We start from the raw sequence: 24,312 nt of genomic DNA, 5'->3' as shown, positions 1-24,312 counted from the left end.
GATAGAATTTTGGGTAACTTTTGTTTCCTGCTTTCCACTCTCAGAAAACAAAGGTTATACAATAAAATGACTTAGGTGTCAATACTCGCTTTTTCCCAATATCTGGTGGGATTTTTTCATTGTTTGAAAAATTCTTTTCGCTGAATTATGCAAAAAGAAGCTGAAAATCAAAAATTAAGAAAATCAAAAATTACATATATTTGCAAAGTCGCGCGCAAAGATCAAATTATATATTCGAAAACTACATAAAATTCTCTAAAATATTACTCTAATTTCAAGACCTGACGGACCGGTAACACACACACTTTTTTTACTAATAATCTTTATAATCTACATTTCAAAGTAAATTTTTTGGTAAGGAAATAGGAAAATACCAAATAAATGATAAATACCTTCACCTGAATATTCCACGACATTTAGATAATTAATTACAATTGAAAAAGAAACACTTTCTGTAATGGGTTCAGCGCCAAATGCAACTAAACTGATTAGTCGGTATCGCGCCCATTCCCGTATTTTTTTGGAAATGTATCGTTCGTGAAGAAGGGGGGTGAGTAAATAATGTAAAATTTGGTACTTATGACTTTTACTATTCCCTCTCTAAGTCAAACCGGTTTTTTTTACCAACTGTCACCATGACTTTTTCCTACCTGCCTCCATATATTCGAAACACTGTGCGCCATTTCCTTTTTAAATATTCACAATATATTTAGAGTTAAAATTTGTTTGTTATTAATTTATAAAACAAATCATGATGCTTGAAACAAAATCATATAAACCGTGTTTCAAAACTTTATATAAAACAAAGTTAAATTTAACGATTTTTCATTAAAATTTTTTACTTTGTAATCAGATTAAAAAAAAAAAATAAACATTTTTAAATAAAATATAAAAAATAAAGATTTTTTTATTATAACTAAAGTGTAATCTTGCATCTTAAACGAAAATATTTAAATTGGAGAATATCTTCAAGAGCGTGCGTAAAAAGTGTTACATTAAATCAGCGCGATTAATTATACTAAAATTTAATGGCTTATAGAGCTGCATACTTATAAACTCTGATTTAAAATATTGAAGTTTTTATAATAGTTTCTAGAATTCTACTAAATTACCAACACAGTTAGAAACGTGAATTTATTTGTTTATGTTATAATACCTATGAGCCATCCTTAAATAAAAAATTTACGAAAAATATTTAGCATGAAAATCATTGTGAATATTTAAAATTCTATATGTTCTTATTAGATGCAGGGGAGTCTATGTATTACATTTCAATACACTTAATACAATTTAACGCTGAGCTATCACAAATAAGCATTCAATATATCACCGTTTTTCTCCTTTTTTTACACGATTTAGTTTAGATTTTTAATTATAAGTATCCCAGAAATACCCATTATACGTAACAAATATAAATTATTTTTACGAATAACAAAAAGAAAAAAAGGAATAATTGACAATTTATGTTCCTAATTTTAAAGCACAGTTTGCCTCAAAAAGTAAATTAGTGCAGATCAAATAGCTCTTTAAACATAAAATGAAGTATATATTTTTTATTTACAAAATTGTATGCGTGCTTATTTAAAGAAAAGGCTCTGTACTATACTTCTAAGAACCAGCTCAAAACTAACCAAATTATTTCTAGTTCGGAGGTAACTCTTTTTGAAGTATCTAGGAACTGTTGTTATATGAACTGTCTCAGAGCCATCTAAGCCAGAGTCAGCTCAGAACAAGTTCAAAAGTTCTGCAGAGGGCGACAATTGTCACTTCGTAGGACATCGCCATGTTAAAAAAGACAGTTGAAAGCATTGAGTTGAGATAGATGAAGAACCAGTACCGACCCTTTTCAGGCTAGCTCAGCTCAAGTTCTGAACCAGTTTGATTTGCTGCAGGGTCCATACAACTGTTGCTGTAGAATCACTTGGCTGCTGACTGTGGCACGTGATAGCGATTTATTTTTTCCTTTGTTCTACTTTTTCTCTAAATTGTGTCGCTGCCGCACAAGGAACTACAGCGGACAGTAATAAAAAAACGCACTGTACTAGGCAATTTCGTATTATTATTTATTTCTTTTCATAGTTCAATATCGTTAAAATTTTAAATTTTTTTAGGTAAACGAGGGGGTACTCCAAATTTCATCAAAATATAGTTTTCTAACATTTTCGCCTATTTTTTTACAGTTGGTGGGCGATAATATTAACTGATCTTGACGTTATTATGGGATTGTGCTTTTCTAGTCAAAACCAGCATTGACTCTGTATTTCATCAAAATCGAATAAAATTTACGTTATCTACCACAAGAGCTGTGGGTATGGCGTGCGTCGACTTTATCATTTTGGACATTTCTTCATTCCTAAGTGCATAATAGAACATCTATGAAATTTCAGCGGATTCGTCCCACTGTGTGTAGCTTCTTCAATTTATTTTGATAATATCCTTTGTGCTCTGTGTTAGAAAAATAATGTAAATAGATGAACACATGTACACTTATGTTATTTATCTTTGAGCAATATATTGTGACGTCTCTTTTAAAAAAAAAGCATAATTTTTTCCCAAGCATTTTTATGGAATAAGCTTTCACATAAACTATTTACCAATTAAAAATTGTAGATACATCTTTGGTCATTTTGAAAACTGGCTATAAAGTTAGAGCCATTTAAAAACTGAGCATTTACTTGGGGCATAATTTAAAACGTGGACATACAATTTTGGTCATTTTAAACCAGGACATAAATTTTTGCAATTGCATCTAGCGTATTTTTAGACAGTTAGTTATTATTTTGCCCATTTCTTGCTCTTAGCATTGACCCACTTTTGGCAGTTTATTTCTCTGTAGTTTCGCGCGCAAATGCTGCGCTTTCCATTTTGCACTATCCCACATTCACTAGCTGATTCTACCTTTGATGTTCCTACGCAAATTTCCCTCCGCTATATTGCTGCGATTTTCCACGCTTTGCATGTAATTACTACTTTTTGAATTCTTAATTTAAACCTTTTTGCGTCAAATGCAAAATGCCTTTCACACTTTCGAATTCAAAAGCGCGTAATACCGCCGAGTTAGCCATTCGTGCAATAGTTGCTCTGACACTTGTGATGCCTTTGCGATTAGCATTGTTCTTTGGTCGGCGCGCACTTTATTGCCGCTGGCTCTATTTTGTGCAGCACTCGAACTATTCAAATGCCGCGATGTCGACAGCTTTCCGCATCAACATGTTGTCAAGGCAGATTGCGAAGTTCATGAATCATGAAAATGAACTTACAGAAGGTATTTGACTGGACCGACGTGAAGAGTGCCTAACTAGCACGGGGAGTAATACGAAAATGTGAATATTATAATGAAGATGTATTTTTGTGATTCATATTATGCTGAGATGTTCTTACTTGCACCTGACATGCCATACTATTTAGAGGCTCGGAAATTTCGCTTATTTTCATTATAATATGCCATAGCTTTACCGAAAAGCGATGGTAGCGAGCGATGATCGCTAGTAGTGTGAAAAATTTTACAAAATGTTGGTTGATATTTCCTCTATATGATTAAAAATATGTAAATTTATCAATTGGATCCAAATTCTCTGATGCTTATAAAAGGGGCGCCTGGTTCGAAACGTCCTACCTGCCTATTCTGAGAATCGCTGTTTACCAGAGACTGAAAGTAAAAGATCTTTATAGATTTTGAAATGAAGATACCCGATGAAAAAGTGGAATTCGAACCATTTCTCATTATAAAGTGTTTTTTTTTCTTTTTATGTTATAGATTTTGCCATTATTATTTTGAGAAAAAAAGCACTTGTGGAATTGCAAGTCGTACCACCAATATACATAAAGAGGTATAATTTTGTAAATTAATAAAAAAAAATGAATTATCTTTAAATACACGGTGTTCTAGAACACAGTCCATCCCCTGAAAACTGAAGGGAAATTGAAAAACGCAAAAATATGACCTACCAAATCGGGAATGCTCTATCTTTTGGTGGAATTACCGACTTGCGTTTTCGACCGGGAGTGGGTTAAACTGACCCGAAGTCCACTCGTTGAAATAGGACATACATGTTTTTTCCACAGATTCGGTTTCTCAATAAAAAAAACACACAACTTTTGTCGAAAAGATTTTTTTGGAGTGGACTACCGGTTAAAATAATGCACTTCCGATCTAGTTAACCCATTTCCGGTCGAAGCTGGCAGTTGGTAATTCGGCCAAACGATAGAGCATCCCGACTCGGTAATTTTTATTTTTTCCTGGCTTTTTGTGCAGTTTTGAACCGTTCATGTATAAATGGAGTGATCTGTTTTCTTCAGAGGCGCTCGAACCAAAACTCTATGTGGAATTGAAGTTGTATGTCTCTTTGCAAAGTTTACACTTGATGCACGGTATATCTCGTGAATTGTTTTTCAATTGTCTCTATTGACAAAATGTTTAGTAAGATGCACATTGCCTCCGAAGGAGTTGTGCAGAGGGCTCAACACAGTACTTTTCACTTCTTGAAGTGCTTGTGTTGTTGATTTTTTGTTGAGGCTAGGCCACCAGACCATCACTCCGTAGAGCAGGATAGGCCTAACAGCCACGCTGCAGAGCCAATGCACGATTGTTTGCGACCTGGGACTGTCCCCAATCCAATCGATCCCTTACAACTGTGACGGCCTTTCTTTGCTTTCTCGGTGCGCACTTGTACATTCTCAAGTCAGTTTTTCATCCTGCATCAAACCTAGATATTTTGCTAATTCCTCTAGCTTAAGCGTCGTATTGCCTATATATTACTCCCGGCCTTTTCTTCTTGGTCCATCTTTCAACTAACCTTAGTTTTACCTGCATGATGCCACACATAGTTTGTGGAAATTTCCCACTTACAACCAACACAAGGTCGTCAGCATCCGCAATCACCTTTAAGCCTACCCGCTCTTCCAGGCCATACAGAAATTCCTAATTACCATAACTCAAAGAAGGGGAGACAAAACTCCATCAAACGGGGTTCCCTTGTAAATGTATCTATCCGGCAAATATGAAACCTTATCTCTATTAAAATCATACTTTTCCATTCAATTAATTTTAACCAATTGGTATTAAATAAGGCGAATATTCGCAGGTAGTAAATCTTCTACATACATATGTGCTTACACATTTGCAAAAAACATGTCTTCACTAAATTATCTAACATCAAATTAATTTTTCACAAGTACAAAAGCTCATTAAGATAACTGAAAAAGCGATTTCCCTAACAAAGAACCAACATAACAAAAGCACAAATTATTTTAATGTCGATTAAAAGACGCGATGAATTCTCAAAGGAAGCATGCTCCCATAGAAGTATACGGCTCATCGCATATATATTAGCTCTTAGACCCACAATCACAAGAAGTAAAAAATAAATTAAAGCACACTTTTCAAATAAGTGGTTGCGAACACCCAAAATATTAACACCGCAAAGGTGTTACTCGTACAATAAAAATTTGTATAGAATAAACACTTAACTTTGTAACAGCAGGTGAGTGGAATAAGTATGTATATTTAAACACACAAATAAAGTCATCACACATTTCTGCACGTACGCTTGTAGGTTTTCATATATTTACACTAGGGCGGGTCAATTTGTATGGTAGATTTTTTTCGCTAATGCGTGTTTAGCACAGAAAGAATCTATGTACGTGTAACTCTAAGCAAATTTTCCGAAGAAACCATAAGTCTAAAATCATTTTTGCGTTTGTCGAATTGCGAAAATAGGTTTCTCAGAATTTTGCGGTAGTGTCGCAAAGGAGTGCTTAAATTTTGTATAAAAACATGCTATGGGGGTGATTTTGGTATAAGGAATCTATTTCTGCACTTAACGTTTTCGTAAAACTTACACTAGAGGGCGCAGCCGTGAAAATTTTCTCATTTTCTTCGAAACATATTTTCGCAATTTTGCAAACTCCAAATTGATTTTAGAGCCATGGTTTCATAAACAAATTTGCTTAGAATTACACTTAGAATACTCCTATGCGATACGCGCATAGTAAAAGGAAATATATATCCGTCCTAATGTACACACATTCTTATATACAATGCATATACATTTTGTTGTTTTGCTTTCTCGTCCTCGTGCCTGTCACAGTGGTGTTAAATACCAACCATGGCAGGTTGAATATCACTCATACGCCACCGCTTCTCACAAATCCCCAGGGAGAGTAGGGCGTTGGAAGCATGAAACGGATATGTGTATATACATATGTATGTATGTAGTAAATCATAAGCAATAAAAAACAGGTTAGCATCCATTATGAGTGATTTGCGGCAAACTGTGATTTAAGGGGTGTGATGTTGGCAGTGGGTACGTGGTGCTATATTTTAGTACTGCAATAAATTTATATTAATCTGTAACTCCTTTGCATACAGGCATAAATACATACATAGTATGTATGTGTGAGAAGGAGAAAGTACAGGCAACTAAATGGTATTGTAGGAAACAAAAGATTCGATCATCCAAAAAGAGATGTCAAAAATCGTGTTTTTGTAAAAATGTGCATAGATTTTATTGTATTCCGGTAGAATATTCATTCAGTAAAAATATTTGTTCCGGCAGATTTTTGCTTTAGGCGATAAACACATAGCACTTGTTCCGCAACTTTTTTCTAATCGACGAATCTTCTAGAAATGGGCGTGGTAATTTTTAGGAGCAAAGTTAAAAATTTAGATTTTATTGTGAATTTCGGTCAATCCAAGTATACTGCGTATAAAACGCACAGTGGTACTAAGAAAACGAAGAAGCAAACAAACGCGCGATTTTGCTACAAGACTGGAGGCACTGAGTTCAAGCATAGATTCTTCTACGGGACTGCTGCTCGCACAAGGCATAGAGATGGTCAGGATAGAGTTACTAAGAGCCGGTGGACTAATTTGTAGACATACACAGTATTTCGATGGGTCTCTGTGACCACCGAGTGCGGATGCAGACCACCTAGCTTGATCTACACCGGTTCGGAATCTTACACATATTTCCTAGAAAAGAGTATTAAATAATTTGACTTTTCTAAATTTCTGCTCAGCTTTATTTTTGGACGCCCATATTGTGATTTTACAAAGGTTTTTATTCACGTTATGATTTGCACAAAATCATTACTCCCACACAGTCCCACACAGTGTACAATTTTATGTTTATGTCTTTGCTCATTTTGACTAAGCAAACAAACTGAGATTGGCAAAATGTTGTTCACCAAATTATGGCTTCAATGAAGCTATAGTAATTTGATGGGTTCAATAGCGTGCTGCACATTTTTGCGTAATTTTCTTATGTCGCAAATATGAGTTTATTGATGCTGCTTTACTGCTTCCTAGAAAAGTTATAACCCTGCATACATTCTTATATGTTTATGTTATACAAGTATTTATATACAACCGTTCCACGCAGTTAAATGCAAGAAAATACAAGCGAAAATATGGCGAAAGAAGTCTAACTGGCTTGTTATTTCCTTATTATTCTCTCATAGAATATACATAAGTAGATATGTGCGCACGTTTTAAGGGCAATTTATTTGGCGAACGTGCCACATTTTACGTATCTCTGACAATTTTCGGTACTTGCGACTTGCGTCTTTATGCCGAAGAAACTTTTTGTTTTGCATGCTATCAATTTCGACCTAAAGTGACAAACGCTTTTAATGCCGAATAGGAAGAAAAATAAGTTATCAATTTATTGTACTTGGCCCAAAGCTGACCTTGACCAAAAAAATATTTTAAGTGATATTTTGGATTTTTACTGTCGCATTGTTGTATTTCACCAAACGAATAAAATGTTATAAATATTTTTACTCGTTATGGTAACCCAAATTCGCCAACTCCTTTATTTATCCACTTTTCTACGTGCCTAATCATGTGCGCATGATGCCTGAAGGAAGCATTAATGTGATTGAGATGTTTAGTAAATAAAGTAAATTATGTGCATGCGAATACTTTAACTCAGCACAATGAAAATGTTTCAAAAGATAATTGAGCCGTTTTTAAGTTGGATTGAATGATAATAAGATTACATTGTGCTGCAATATTTGGACAAAAAAATATGTAGAATTCATGACTTTTTAATAAAAGATTATCTTCAACTTATTTAAAAACGGGTTTGGGATAATAGTACGTTCGCATATTCGGGCCAACGGATAAAATCCATATATTGGTTCTCTTTTGCCATCGAATTTTTCTATCCGGTAAATATTCCCATATCCGGATATTCGGATTTTTAATCAGATCTTCAAAAATTCGAATATACGGATTATCGGGATATTCAAAAAAGACGGATCGAACTAAAAAGATTTTAAGGAATCATCAACGATGTAACGCACTATTATAACTTTTTTATTGCGTAGCCTTCGCCGAGAGCAAAAACAAAAATTACTAGTGAACCTGCGTGGCGTTAAAACGCCCAAAATTGGTTTTCAAAAACTTAAAAAATATGCAAAATGTTAGTCAGAGTTATAACAGATCCGAGTGACATATGTTTTTTGAAACCATGCAGCCGTTTCTGAGCGAAGAGCAGTAGTTCCTGAGATTATTTATAAAAGTTTTCGGAATTTTTTCGGGAATTTCAGGATTCTTCGATACTTTTTGACTTTGTTTTAATATTTTAAATAAACTGCACACCTTTTTAAGTTTTTTTCTTGTTCTCAATATTTTTGCGAATCTTCGGATTTTTTGAAATCTTTTTTTTTTTGAACATTTTGCGATTTTTAGGATCTTTTTTTACATTCGGGATACTTTTCAGACAACTAGGTTTTTATTTAGATTGTTTTTCGGGATCTCTACAGAACGTCTCTAAAATTTTATTTCAATGTATTCTAAGATTTTACCTATTCTTTCAAGACTTTCGGAATTTTTCGATTTACTGGAGGTTTGCGGAAGTTTTTCTTAATTTTTAATGAATTCATGGACTTTTTCTTGATTTTATTTTAATTTAAATTTTTTGGGGCGTTTCGAAACCAATTCGTAACTTTCAGGACTTCTTCGTTATTTTGCGCAATAGTTCCTGATTTTTTCAAGTATTTCTCGTGTAAATTACCAGATTACGTTTAGACATTTTCCCAATTTTTCTGGATATTCGGAATTTTTCGGACATATCGTTTTTTTTTTTATAAAGGTATTTTTCGTGTTTTTTTTTGTTTTGAATTCTCTATAAAAGTTTTTCTTCCAAATTTTCATTCAAATTTTTCGAGGTAAATATTATAAGTTTTTTCAGAACTTTCGGGATTTTTCGGAATTTATTAGTGATTCCGGGAAGTTTTTCAAAATACATGGAAATTTCTTGAGTGTTTTTAGAGGTTTTATTTTGGCTTTTGAGACTTTTCGGTATTTTTTGTGTTTTACTAAGAACATTTCTGGATTCATAGATTCAAAGATTTTATTAAAAATTTTGTGTCACTTAGAAAAAACAGTAGGGGTATCAAACAAAATTAAAAACTTTGTAGAATTAAAAAAAGTATTTTTTCGTTCAATGAAGAACAGCTTAACTAATAAAGTTAGACGAACGAGATTCGAGGAACTGGTCGTGAATATATTAGTTCTTAACGTATATTTTTTCAAAAATAAATATTAAAAATTTTCAAAAATATTCGTTTTTGTGCCCTAAAAAAGTTGTTCTTTTCCAAAATGGCTGAACCCTTTGTTATAAGAAATTCGCATACTAGGTTAGATACTCTCTTTAAAGTAACAAACGACCTTGTCTCTTCTGTTATACCTAGGCATATTTTGAATTTGAGTTTTGCAATATTTCAGCACATATTATAATACAATGGAAAAGGAAATATTCCACTTCCACTGATAATAACCACTTTAAGCTTAATATATGTACTTGTTGTAGCATATTTACGAGTGCCTGGATAAATCAATTTACTTTGCTAAAGAATGCGTGGAATTTCTTCTCCGCATTTTTTTTTTTTTTTTGCCATACATTCAAAACAGCACTTCTTATCAGCTTTACATACATAAATAATCACCAAGAGTTTCGACTTACATCGACTCTGTTATCTTCTTTTTGCGCATAAGCACATTTACTTGTGCATAAGTACATCCTTCCGCGCTTATGTATATAACTTTCCTACACCCCAATCTACAGAGTTATTTGTTTGAGAAATGTTGAATAAAAGAAATAATTTATCATTTTCGCGAATTCGACCTTACGCCAGCGCCGATTGAAATGTATGCGATGCGATACACAAAAATATGGGGGGGAAATAAGAGCAAAGAGCATCAAATGCAAACAATATGAAAAATGTTATGTATGTAAGTATGAATGCATACATATTGCTAAGTATGCAGATGTAATGAAAGCCTGAAATCCAATACTCTGTGAGTACAAAGCAAAGTAAACAGCAGAAAATTAAGGTCGAATCACGAGCGCAGGGAAGGAATACTCTATGGTATATGCCGGGCATGAAATGAAAAATAGTTTGAAAGTCTTTTTGTGAAGGCAACATGAGCGAACTGAGAGCTTTGGAGGCAACATAGAGGTTGGGTGAAGAAAAAAATTTCTTTCACAGAGTGCGTCTATCGTACTTATTAAAATTTGCTTCGAAATAATTTAATCTATAATATTTTTGCTTTCTTAAAGATTTTGTGTTTTATTTGTATGTAAATACCTTGAAGCCAAATGATAAATTGTCTCCTAAATCCATACTTACTTTGGACCTGCTAAGTTTTATTTTATTTATAACGATGTACATAGATACATGAAACTAAGAAGTAAATAAGTGCTATCAATATTCAAGAACATGTTTACAATATTTTTCTTGTTGCGCATCTAAATATGTACTTTCTTAACTGATTGCTAAAGAGCAAAAAAACCCATATGTATAAAATGCTTGGGCTTGGGACGTGGGGCGTTTGACAGCTGACGTTGAAGCGATTTAATATGAAAAACAAGATATTACTTCAAAAGAAAACAGAAGCAATATGAAGAATTTGTGGGAAAAAGGATATGGAGAGGCAGAAGACACAAGCAAAATGAGTGGTGGAATGCAAACACAAAGTTTTGTGATTTCTGCGTGTCGAAACATGTTTTTTTTTTGTAATTATTGAATTTTGTGTTTGGCAAAGGAGATGCGAGTTTGCGACGCACATTTGCTCACTTAGACTTTCGGTAAATGCTGCTAGATGAATAAAAGTAAATTAGTTTCACCTTAACCGTGTGTTTAACGATTTTATTTATTTTTTTAATAAATATGTAAAAATGTCCATAAAAGCATAACAGTAAGCGTAACCATGTTTTGTTTTAATTTACCTAAATTATATCTTAAAAACATTTGGCTTTTTTGGCTTTTGCATCTCCGATATTTTTCATAATTTTTTATGTTATACTACCATAGGGCTGCCATAATCCTGAACCCTTCGACCAGGACACTAATCATCCAAATCATAAACGAAGATACAAATAAAGTGGTGCCAATATATTCCCTATAAGCACAGTTACTTTGGTTCTGTTATATAAAAGCAATGTAGTTTTGTGGCACAATCCGTAGAGCTGCATGATTGATGGTGATGAAATGCTCAAGTTCTGAATTTTTTTTTTAATCATAAAAGAACAAATTTCTCGTGATGGCTACAACACGCTTCATGATCCATTTTTGCCATCTTGTATATACATAACATGAAGATAATTTAGGTAGTCTGTCTTAAGTGAAGCCATTCTAAAAGGCTTACCCAGCAAGGACTGAAAAAATTGCTTGCCTCTATGCTTCCTAGAAAGGTGTTTCCTATTTACAATTTACGCGCATGTACTTAAGTAAATATTTATATTACTTAGCATTCCAAATAAGATTCAATAGGCATTTTAAACGTAAGTAAAACTATCTGATATGAACCTTAAATAAATTGCTTAAAGAAGTAAGATTTTTATGAATTAAGAAAAACTTAAAAAAAACTTCTTCAGAAGGCGTCCTACAAAAGCCCTTCTGAAAGCTCTTTTTTGAGTAGTGAAAGCAGAAGCCCAATTTGTGCCACCTCATACAAAAAATGAAGGAGAATGGAAAGAAAGGCCCTCAGCCGAGTACCTGACCAGGAACTTGGACTTTTTTGGCATTTGCCTAAAAAACTTTAGATTCTAACCAAATAAACTAAACAGAAACAAGGTAAACTCACCAAATAAAAACATTTCGTTATCAATTTGACAGAAAGCTTAACTATTTTTCACAGAAAAATCTGTTAAAAATTAGAGGAGTGTCTGCATTGACCTTCATTAAAAATCTAGGACAATTTAAGTGCGGACCAGAACACCAGGACAATTTGTCTAAATGCAGACAAATCGCGGAAAACCAGGACGTCTGGCAGCCCTATACGACTAATTCAGAGAAGCCTCCCCGATTTTTTTAACGTTCTCGATTTATAAAAAAAAGTCCCCTTTTCAATAAACATAACTTTGCCGAAAATGGGCCGATCGATAGTTTTTGGTCTCTTTAAAAATGCTGACGGCCTTTCAAAAAATATATATATTTTTTTAATTGTCAACCGTTCCGCAATTTCGAGGCCTAGTCCTATAATAGTGTTAAAATGAGCTCTATCTTTTTGGATTTTTTTTTTTTTTGAAATTCTAACAAATCTTGTCCAATTCATCTCAGACTAAGGCAAATCAAATACGTTTATCAAAATCATAAAAATACTACATTGTGAAGGAAGAAATTGTCTAAATATCTGCAGAGGTATTTACTACGCTACGACGAATCCCCATCGCGTAATCAATTGTTATCGTGTTCCTTTACGTTTGATCAAACGCTTGGATACTCGTACACGGCGTATGAGTAACATTATTTCCTGCTTTTATTTCATAAAAAAACCATTGAATTTACCAATCGATTACGCGAAAGTGATAAGCCGCATCGTAATACTTCCTACTACAATTATGTAGAGAATTTATTCCTCTACACTGTGGTATATTTATCTTTTTGATCAATGTACTTATTTGATTTAAAGCAGGCAAAGTTCTGGACGTTACATTGGTCATGTGTTTAAAAATTCAAAAAGATAATAATAATTTAAATATTTTATAATATTTGGAATAAATATTTATTTCGCTGCCGTAAAGTTATTCATTGCTATTGCATAGTGAATAATTGACAAAACAGTTATTTCGCTTGCGCTCAGATTTGCTCAGAATAACTAAACCGTTAAATAAAAAGCAATAACGACAAGTCAATAATATGGCCGTAAGTGTTTAATATTTACCTATAACATTTGCACTTGTCTACACCCACGTGCATATATTCCACGCCTCTGTAAAATATGTGACTTTTCAATGCTCACATTGCATATCCTTGCTCATCTCATTGCTCCTACTGTTGCTGTCAACATCAACGGCGACATATGCACTTAATTGGTTAATTGATGTGGAAACAAAAAAAAAAAATAACAGTAGGTGTTCGCACTCTGCTTATCTTGAATTGACGTATGTAGCTGCTGCTTCGCTATGCTCATCCGGCTGACCGGCACGCTTCCAGCTTTACCATAAGCTATAATTAATTCGATTAACTGCTAGATAATGCCTCGTGCTGATGGAGTACAAACAAAAACAAGATGGCTAATTATGCTATTTTATGAAAACAAATACATACAATACAGGTGGGTGCATAATATGTAGGCAGATGTGCTTATCCTACATATATCCATGTACTAAATATATGCAGATGTTTAATATTTGGTTTGGTGGCCAGAATCAACCTTCATTAGTTGTAATTATGCTTTTGAAAATATTCACGTTTAAAATTTAAATTGCGAAACTTTTTTTGGTCCTTCTATATTGATTCTATGACGGAATCGGTGGCTGAATTAACTTTCATCGCAAAAATTCATGTGTGCAGCTAGTTAAGGTGGCCTCAAACAGATACGGTGCGATACACTGCGGAGCTTTATCTTTCTTAGAGCAATCTTTATATTCCAAAAACTTCAAATCGTATAAAATTGGGTAAAAATTTACGAGTTGAATTATTAATTCTATTTCAGAACTCTACAATAAACAAGTCACTCATATCGTGCGATCAATTGTGCTTGACTTCCATATCATAATAAATGGCAATGCTCCTCAGAATATTTTGTTCAACTTACTAGTTAATCGATTCTAACTTTTTAAATGGTGGCAACTCTGTTAGAGAAAACATCCTATAATTTAAGGCGTTAGAGGTTAACTCTGTGCCAAATTGCATTAAAACACGTCCAGCTCCCATGAAAGAGCAGCAAACATATTCACTTGCTCACTCACAAACTTTCACATTTATAATATTAGAGTAGGGTGGCCGTCTATTACACACAGAAAAGCTAACTTTTAAAGGAGTATAATAAATAACTAAATGCATATCGACATTTGAAAAAACACCTCACTCTGCAAATTTAGAAAAAAAGAAGCCCATATTTTGTTCTTCCCTTAGAAGCGAAAAATTTACATGAAATAATAATGGCACAGTTGAAAATTAACTTTTTCCCCACACAAGCACCGATACGCCCAATGGAAACTCACCTTCTCATCGTTTGGTAGTGCTATTAGAAGATCTTCTAATACAAATTCTAAAAAGTAGGTCCTCTTGAGCAAGCCCTGCCTGAGTAGGTTTATTTTGAATGGCTCCTAACTTTTACAACTGAGAGCTTCATATATGTCTTCTTTTTTTATGTTATTGTGCAATTCAGGTGTAGTTACTGCTAGTTACCTCACCCACCATTTTTAAATTGTATAAATATTTTATTGTTTTGTACATTTTTACAACCTCGTCCGCCCCTCTCACTGATTTGTACAGATAAAGAGGCTTATATGTATAATAGTTCTTTTTGGCGAGGGAGAATTTCAAGTCTTCTTATCTAAGTACTTGGCATTGAAAACAAAAATACTCACGCGCTCATATGACCAACACCAAACACGTGGTGGCGATTAGCGGAAAAAGAAAAACGAAATGTTAAAAGAAAAATGCAAAAAGGATCAATGTCGCTGTTCTTATCGCCGCATTAAATGTTATGTCAGTAATCTAGGAAAACTTTTTGTTAGTAAAGATGGCAAAGTGAAACAAATTTACTAAATCTAGTAAGGGTAATCAGTGTACACTGCTATATTATTTGCCTCAAACTGTCTCTATATAAATTAACATACAGATACGGGTACTAAATTACAACAACTGTGTTTACATGAGTATAACTAAAGCTATAGCTTTGTAGAGTTTACGCCTCTGGCTGAAATTTACATATATGAGTGTAAAATTGTGTTAAACACGTTCTTGTAGCTTTGCTTTACATTCACCAAACTGCACAAAACCACAATCGTTTTGTAGCTGATAAGAACGTAGCTGCATTCAAGTGAAGACACCCACCACGCTCAAAAAAAAACTTGACCTAGTTTTCTCACTTCACGGCTTTCATTTTTGGGGGGCTCCACTTTTCATTTCCTCTCACTAAAACGCCTTTCATTTTCATTTTTCATCACATAGCATTGTGGAAGCATATTTTTTACTCGTTTCATTTTCTTTGGTTTCACTTAATGTGTCCATTTATTTTGCCACAAATGGCCATAAGAGACTGTGTAGTGGAAACTCATGAAAGAATAATATTTTCTTACAAAATTTCCTTCGACGCTTGCTGTTGTTGCTACCATTTTGTACATGCTAGAAGCGGTTGGCAGTGCTCTCACTCGGCTCTTTCTGGTGGCTATGAAAATTCGACACTTGAAATGCGTAACGGCAAAGTAGCCATGACATTTAACGTTTGGCAGCTGTTGCTGTGTGCAAGGCGTTAAGACCTTGGTGGTGTGCGTGAGCATGAAAAGAAAATTTGAATGCCTTTAAAATTTGGAAAATCATTGGAGTGAGTTAGAAAAACTGTCGAATATTTACAGGAACTCGAACATGCAAATGTAAAGAACTTATTGGCACCTAAGTAATATTTAAACCTCCTCCCCGCCCTTTGCCAAAACAGCGATTCAGGTGGTTTTGCAACTGGTCGGTGGGCGGTTTTGCAATATATTTTATACTTTTTTATTTCATTTAATTTTTTGGATCTTATTACTTTTTAATTGTTTTTTTTTTTACTTTTTTTAATGAAGCCATTTTAAATCTAATTTAATTTTTAAGTACCATTTCTTTTTTGGTACACTTGTAGGCTGGTGTGATCTATTATTTAATGGTGCAAATAAAACACTTATTCCACCTTCGTTGCCCAACGTTTCGCTGAAATTTCCAGCATCATCAGAGGCCAAATAATATTAAACATTTACTTTAAACTTAATATTAATACGTATACACATAATCAGTACCACTCTCTATGGTAGTCTTGTCATTACTGTAAGTAAATATATTCTACAAAGTGATCGCTACAAAAACCAAAAAAAATACCATTTCTTTCTTTTTTGATAAATTCGATATCTGTTTCTAATTCGATTTTCTGTCTTTATTAATTTTTATTATTTTTAAGCAAAAAATATACAGTGACTCAAACAAATGACCACGTGTGTTTTTTTTTAATATTCGTAATGTTTTTCGAGTTCATTTTTTTCTATAAAAATATTGTCTCAGCTTTAACCAAAACCATATAGATCACAATTTCAAATTTTATAAAAAATTCAACAAAATTTCAATTTTGTTGCGAACAGTCTACCGCATATTATTTCATAAGAAATGCATGCTTATATGGAAAAAAGTGCAAAAATGCGTCACCGGAAAAATTCTCAAAAATCAAAGGTAGTTAGAGCGACTTCAAACATTATTATACTAAAATCGAAGGGGCTATAAAATTGCATACCCAAAAAAAATTCTCGAAAGCCTGAATAAAGTGTAAAGTTTTGATAAAAATTTTACTACTTTTTTTTTATTTCTATAAGGTTAGAAACTTTAAGTTTAATGGATTTTGATATATTTAGTGTAAACTATATTTTTATTAAAAGTAAATAAAATTAAACAATAAATTAAAAACAGGGAAAAAATATACTGTACGATTTTCACCGATACTCGCTGCCAAAAGAACGCCCTGCTAGCCATTATCATCCGTCTTATATATTTTTGTGCCAACTTTTAAAAGTTCAAAATGAAATTTAAATCATAATTTTATGTCTCAGAAGCTGGGCAAGCAGCTGCCTTGCCGCAGGGTTTCCTTTTGTCTCTATTGTATTAGACTTAAACCAAATAAAACATTCAAATTTTTTATGTAGTTAGACCGAATAAGCGAACATCAAAAAGATGAACTTCACTGAAGGGATCCTTCGCTGAGGTTCATATTACTAGCTGAGACCAAAAAAACCTTCATAAAAATGATCACTTAAATATATATAACAACAAAGAAAAAACAAAAAAAAAACCAAAAGCAACATGTAGCCAGTACTAATGTTTTATTCAACAACTAAATACCATGTAAAGGTAGATAAAAAGGACATTTACTCTGCTGAATTCAAAGGACGTCATGCGCAACATTCTTGCTTGTTATCAAGGAGACAAGCAGAAATAATAGTAAAACAAACATACAGAAACACAAACCTTAAACTAGAAAAAAGTTACAAAACAAACATTGCGCTAACGCTGGCCTATTAAAAATTTAAAGTGCTGGACAAACTTTGTTTTGCCTGCCTCTTTTGTGTTTGATGAGCAAGTTGTTGGCATCTAACCTAACGACTCAGGCGCAGACAAGGCACACCCGCCTACTTGGCGAATGGGTGCGCAATGGCACACAAAGCTACTTACTTAAGTATCAAAATGGTAAAACTTTAGCTTTTACATATATGCAGTTTTTATACTTTTTCGCAATGTCCTTACGGCATTTGGCGACAGGCAGCCTTAAGTGCTCGAGGAGTGGTGAGTAAGCGATGGAAGAAATGTAGAATTTTTCAGACAAGTCACAGGCAAAAGTTATGACTTTACAGAATACTAAGTATTTATAAATACGCATGCACAATACATACACATACAAGTGCGGCTTATACATATATCTGCACATGCAAGGTACTATTAATAGCTCTGTAGTATGCATATCTTTTGTTAAGCGCACATTCTTTCCATTGTTCAGTATTTGCCTGTAGGCAATATCCTAATCCGCTTACTTCCGCAATTGTAACTCATAAAATCCAGGATAAATGAATTTTACATTGCACACATAACTGCCTGAAAGGCGAAAGAATCTGGGAGAAGAATGGTGTGTTAATCAAATGAGTGAACACAGTAAAAACAGTGGCTTTACAACAAGAAATTTAACCCTCGTGATTGTCAGAAAAATAAGCACTTGGGTGCCAGAATTTCATTTGTCTTTTTATTTTTCACTAAAGACGGCCGTTTGTCGTTTAGGGCCGAGATCAAAAAACTGCACCAATTTCTTCTCTCCTTTGCATAGTGCATTCTTTTTACCGAAGCAGCATCATCCATGCTAACAAAATGTCCTGTCCAGCGTAAAAACAGTTTGTTAATTTTAAGTTTGTAGAAATTCTTCGATAGGAATTTTTTTACCCACCCATCTTACTCACTAAACTCACCCTTCCTCAGTTACACACTCGCTCGCCCACCTCATTGCTGCTGCTCACCTCCAGCGTACTGGTGCCCGTCGCATTGTCCGAACTCACAAACGGTGTCTCCGAGAATCGCATCTCCACCGTTTGCTCATCTCCCGATATGCAGTCATCATCCGTTGTAGTACGACGCGGCCGATGTTGAGCCTTATCGTTCATTACTATATCCACCACATGAGAATTATGCACCAGCGCCGAGTTAAGACCTCTATTCGGAGACAAGGCACCACAACCGCTGCCATTGCCATAAGTCGGTTCACGTGGCACAATTGTCAGCCTGTCTTTTGGTCTGGCCAACGAGGTCTCCTGTGTTATGCCATTATCATCGGCATCGTCGATATCCATACTACCCGCGCCACAGCCATTGCCGTGATATAACCGGGGTCCGCAGGTATTGCGATCCGAACGATTTCGCACACCACGCCAGTTCATGCCATTATGATTGGAAGGATTAAAACAGGGCAGCACATGCTTGAATTCCTTGCGGAAGTTCTCATTCAACCAGGCGTAGAGGAAAGGATTGTAGCAGGTGGACGACATGGCGATCGAGTGCGAGACGAAGAATAGGAACGTATAGTAGGGCCACTCATTCGATTTCTCATAGAAGTCATCCATCATATTGACCATGTTGATGGGCATCCACGAAATGGCAAACACGCCCACCATCGATATGAGCATATAATTCGTGCGCTTTTTGCGCTCGCGATCGGCCTCCTCGCGCTGCACCGACCGACAGCCGGGCTTTGAGCCGCGCATAGTTAACTTTATCGACACCCAAATGTAGCAGACGGTGATCACGCCAAAGGGGCATATAAACTGCAATGAGCTGGTCACAAAACCGAACACCTGACGTATGGACTCCGAGGGCCAGTTCTCTTCGCAGTAGGTGGTAATCGTGTAAGTAGTGGCATCGTCTAGTGCCTCAGTCACGCTCGCAGCTGAGCTGGTTGTCGTTACATCTAGTACGTGCGCTGAAGCCGTTGTGACCGCAGACGAAACAACATAAGTGCTGTGCGCAATACTGGAGTCATTCACGACAACGAGCGGCTGTAAGGTACTGCTAATCAGCGATTCATCGATATTAGCTTGCTCTGATACGACCACTTTCATGAATATGCCATAGGGCATTGTGAACAGCAGCGAGAATAACCAAATGCTCACGATGATCAGTATGCAGGTGGAGAGTTTCATGCGCGGCCGGAAGGGAAATACGATAACGAAAACACGATCGATGGCAATTGACATGAGCGTCCATGTTGAAATGTAAATGCTACAACCCTGCGCGAACGTAACTAGGTGGCAGAGTGTGTGCCCGAACACCCAGCGACCCATGAAGGTGTAGAGCGGCGTAAACGGCACCCCCAGCACGCACAGCAGTATGTCCGAGAGCGCAAGGTTCGTGATGAAGATATTGGTCACCGTTTGCATGGCGCGATTGTGCAACACGACATAGCACACCAGCACATTGCCGAAAATGCCCAATACGAATATCGTCGCATAGATGAGGCAGAAGATGATTTGCACCCATTTGTTGTTGATTAAATCGGTCCGCTGCTCCTCGTCGCGCAACTCAACCGCACTGCCGACGCTGCCACTGATGCGAGCATTTGCGCTGGTGCTCGTCGCACCGCTGTTGCTGCCACTTTCTGCATAAGGCATTGTAGTTGCAACAAGCGGCACATCTGCGGTCACAGTGGACGCCGACAAGGCGCTGGTCGTTGTGTTAACGTGTGCATCACTTATGAATGCTGCGCTTCCATTGGAATTCGCGTAAATTGTGCTGCTCATCGACAGTGCTGGCTCCGCTGCAGCCGATTCTGTTGTTTTCAATGTTACCGCTGCAGCTAGAGTTAATGCGGCTGAGGTTATGTTGAACAATAGTATTACTGCAGTGAGTGTTGCTGGGCTTCCAAGTGGCATTGCTGTTGTTACCTTGCGTCGGCCAACTATCGGTGTGCCATTTGAGGTGCTGGTTTCGCCTGTCGTTGGCATATTTATGTCTGGTTGTTCTTCTATTTCCATTATCGTTGTGATTGTGCCACGTCGCGTTACGTTGCGTTGGTGTGGGTAGTTGGTGGCGCCACACGGATGTGTGAAAGCTCTGACTCTGACGGTAAATCAACTGAAATATGTAGTGTGGCGTTGATTTTACTCGCAGGACTGAAAGGATTTAATTAGTGGTTCGAAATTAGTTTTTGGGGTTGCCGCTTTCAATAGTTTGCCGCATTGTGGGTGTGTTTGTGTGTATGTGCGGTAATTGCTTTGTTGGCGGGAGACATAACTAACAAAAGTGGCGCATTCAACATCGATGGTTTAAAGTAGTCGCATCAGGTATTTGAATTTGTGCATTTCAGTTTCGTTGCTGCTGGCGCTCAATGGATTTGAGTATAGCGATCTGAAAATAAAATGAAACATTATTATCAAAGGTTTTGAATACTAATTTATTAAATTGAAACAGAAAACTCGTTAATAACTTGTATTTTAAACTACACCTTCGCAAAAAAAGTAACAATAAAGACCTGGACTGTGGATGCACTCAGTGTCTTGGGTTAGGTTAGGTTGAAGCGGCTGCCTTAGTCCAACGTATGACAGAGGCACACTTAGACCCAGTGGAGCTATTGCGCTACCAATTGAGAGTTCGAATTCAAACCCGGGCAACTTCCGCAGAAGTCATTGGCCGGCAAGCCCGTTCTGCTAGCATGTCTTGCCATTAAGCAGTGGACCGTAATAATACCGGTCACCAGCCTAAGTAGAGGGCGTTCTAACCGAATGAGTGCGTCGGTTCTTTTTCTGTCGACGCTTTCCCAGATTTTCGAGCCAGACAGGGTCAGACAGGGTGGTTCCGTTCCTCGCAAGCTTGTCCGCTGCACAATAACCTCGAATGTCTCTGTGATCTGGCACACAATGTACACCGAGGGGAAAAAATATTAAAATCAAATAGAAACGTACTTGATCTTACTATAAACGTCAACGCAAATACTGTATATTGGTAAATATTCAATTCAATTACGCGCATATTAAAATGACCACGTTCGTACTGAAAAAGCATCCATGAAGTGAATAATCAAGACAAAAACTAAAAAAAAAAAAAATTAAGTTGCATATTGCCTGCAGTGGAATCCGAACTCGACCATCTCCGGATATCAACAACTAGTGGCAAGCATCTTTGCGCACTCAGCTACACCCAGGCATATAAATTTGCTTTCAAATGTTGAATATCCATCAACACGACAGCACGCGATTTGTACGGATAAACATGTATTTACTATGTATGTATGTGTGTGTTGTCTCCGCTCTCAGAGCGGCGCTCTGCATGCTTGGGGTGCGTATGTACACTCACATATACATACTCAGACGTGAACAGTCAAATACGTGCGTAATAAATTTTGTATGAAAATATTATTTTTAAATACGAACATTTTTAAACGATAATCAAATATAAAGTATTCATTTTTACTATGCATTATTTCCCTCAGTGTAGGTAGTAGACTTTGAAGCTAAATCGTTAAAGACTTTCGAAGGTTCTATCGCCATTATTGACGAGGTCTTAGCAATCTAGCTGCTTAGCTATCGGAGTATATAGTTACTGAAGTCAGGTTAAGAGAAGTTTCGATAAGCCAAAGTGTAGCCTCCTTTACGGCCGGGAGTTCTACTTGGAAGACACTGCAGTGGTCCGTCAGCCTAAAGCAGAGGTCTTATGAGAGGTTCTTTGTGTGTATCCAAGCTTCCAGTGTATCCAAGAAGCTTCTAAATCATAAGCATTGCAATAAAAATATTAGAGAACGCATACATTTTACACACACACAAAAATCCAACGCAATTCTAATTTAAATGCATTTGCCACACTTTTTACACATTTCCTCTATAATCCTCCAGCATCTGTGCTAAGAAGAACGTTTCAGATTTGCATATTCATGCATACAAGGCATATCTACATAACACAAAGAGTCATACAAAATGAACTGTGTCTAACTGGCAGCGCGCGTATGGGAAAAGAAATGACTGTGTATGTATGTATGTATGTATGAAAGTTAAAACTCATCACTTGCATGTCCGCTTGGAAGTCTTTTTGCTCAAAACCATATCTGTACGACGCGCAACTTATGCTCACCGCTTTGCATTCATAAAATTGTAAAGGTTTTGGTGCTTGCGATTTGCGTTTCACCTTACATACTATACATAAATATGTATCTCGCCCATCAGCCCATTAAATAAAGGCGCAAATGTGAAAAATTTAATGGGATTTCATTTAAAAGAGAATTTGTGTGCGAAAAAACTGCCATTGTGAGTGGGTCACCAGCAGAAGCAGCGGGTATATTAAAATTATTACAACAAAAAGCTAAGTGTGGTAGCTAAAAGTCGAAGAAACATGTGTGTGCATGTGTGTTTGTTTGTCGCCGCAGCCATCACCGTCAATGCAACCGCGTTTAATATAATGACTTCGTGGTTACAGAGTCAAAAGTAATTTTGCATGAGGTTGGAAAATGGTTTGAAAATGAGGTGGAAGAGGTGTAAATTTGTGTTGTGACACACATAAAAAAATAATGTTGAAGGTGTTTTATGCAAACGTTGGGTGGTTGGTTGATCTCAATGTACAAACATACGAGGCTATACGTACATACGTACGTTAGTGTGGCGCGAAATGGGGTGGGTATTTGTGTTCGCTCTGCGAAATATACATAAATGCGTTTGCGATTACGCAGCAAATTACTTTGAGCACTTGCGGTGGTCATTAAGTGCACACGGGTACGCCTTTATGCGTGTGCGGGCGAAGCACAGGTGTGTAAAAGTAGATGCTTAAAATAAAGTTGTTGTTCTTCTTGTTTAAGTTGTTTAAATAAAAGAGTAGTTTTCACTTTGTCTTTGGAATAAATTGCAGCTTTTTATTATAAATGTAGTGAAACCTCGTACTTCGTTTCAAAAGAAAGCGCAGGCTTTTGTCCTTTATCGAAGTAACCGACCCTTGGCATTCACAAAAAATATATAAATATGTAACTAAGATACAAAAAGACTTTTGGATATGAAAGTAACCGGATAATCCCAAATATTCGTAATTTTTTAGTTTTTGGAGTTTATCCTGTACCTGCCACTTCCAAAGGTACTTTCATATCTTAAAAGTAGTTCTACATCTAAAAACCGAATAATGTACCGAAAAAATCTCGAAAAGTCTCAAAAAATTGTATAAAAGATAACGAAAGTCTCGTAAAATCCTGGAAAACACCAAAAGATTTGGAAAAATAAAACACAAATAAAAACGAAGAATACCAACAGTTTCGAAAAGTTCTTCGAAAGGCCTACAAAGAGACACAACGAATTCGTGAAAGTCACAAAAAAATTCCAAACTCAGATAAATCTCGATATATTTCATATAAGTATAACGAAAAGAATTTGAAGAATAAAATAATTTCGAGTTAATCCCAAAAAGTTTGAAATTTTCCAAAAAAAACCCCGAAAGTTTCCAGAAAATATTCCAAACAATTTTTAGTTATCCCGAAAATCAAACCCTAAGAATACCGAACAGTCCCAAATTAATCATAAAGGATACCGAAAAATCCCAAAAATTCTCAAAAATATTGCGAAGAATACCGAAAAGTTCCGTAAAACCTCACAAAGACGAGAAACATAACGCCAAAAAGAAAAAACGTCACAGATCGAAAAAATTCCGAAACAACCCGGAAAGGCAAACAAAAATTAATCGTAAGGAACTCGAATATTTAAAAGACAAACTTTGCTTAGTCTCAAAAAATCACGAAGTTCGTAATTTGAACATATGTATGTCTTATAAAATTTAACAAGTAAGAAAGTCTAAGTTCGGGCAGAGCCGAACATTAAATACCCGGCGCAG

General features: G+C 35.8%; 1 protein-coding gene across 1 annotated transcript in view; it reads right to left on the bottom strand.

Annotated features, from left to right (window-relative positions):
- The window catches only part of LOC118739620 (neuropeptide F receptor), a 67,590-nt gene that overhangs the window by 18,241 nt on the left and 25,037 nt on the right, over positions 1 to 24,312 (bottom strand). Inside the window, exon 2 of the mRNA XM_036471052.1 lies at positions 18,435 to 20,862. Coding sequence (XP_036326945.1) covers positions 18,441 to 20,489 — 2,049 coding nt within the window. The 5' untranslated portion in view covers positions 20,490 to 20,862 and the 3' untranslated portion in view covers positions 18,435 to 18,440. The remainder of the gene's footprint in view (positions 1 to 18,434; positions 20,863 to 24,312) is intronic.

Source organism: Rhagoletis pomonella, unplaced genomic scaffold, assembly GCF_013731165.1.
Source record: "Rhagoletis pomonella isolate Grant_MI unplaced genomic scaffold, Rhpom_1.0 Rhpom_scaffold_00005, whole genome shotgun sequence".
Classification (NCBI taxonomy): Eukaryota; Metazoa; Arthropoda; class Insecta; order Diptera; family Tephritidae; genus Rhagoletis; species Rhagoletis pomonella.
Note: the sequence above shows the minus strand (reverse complement) of the source record. Positions and strands in the feature narration are given on the sequence as shown.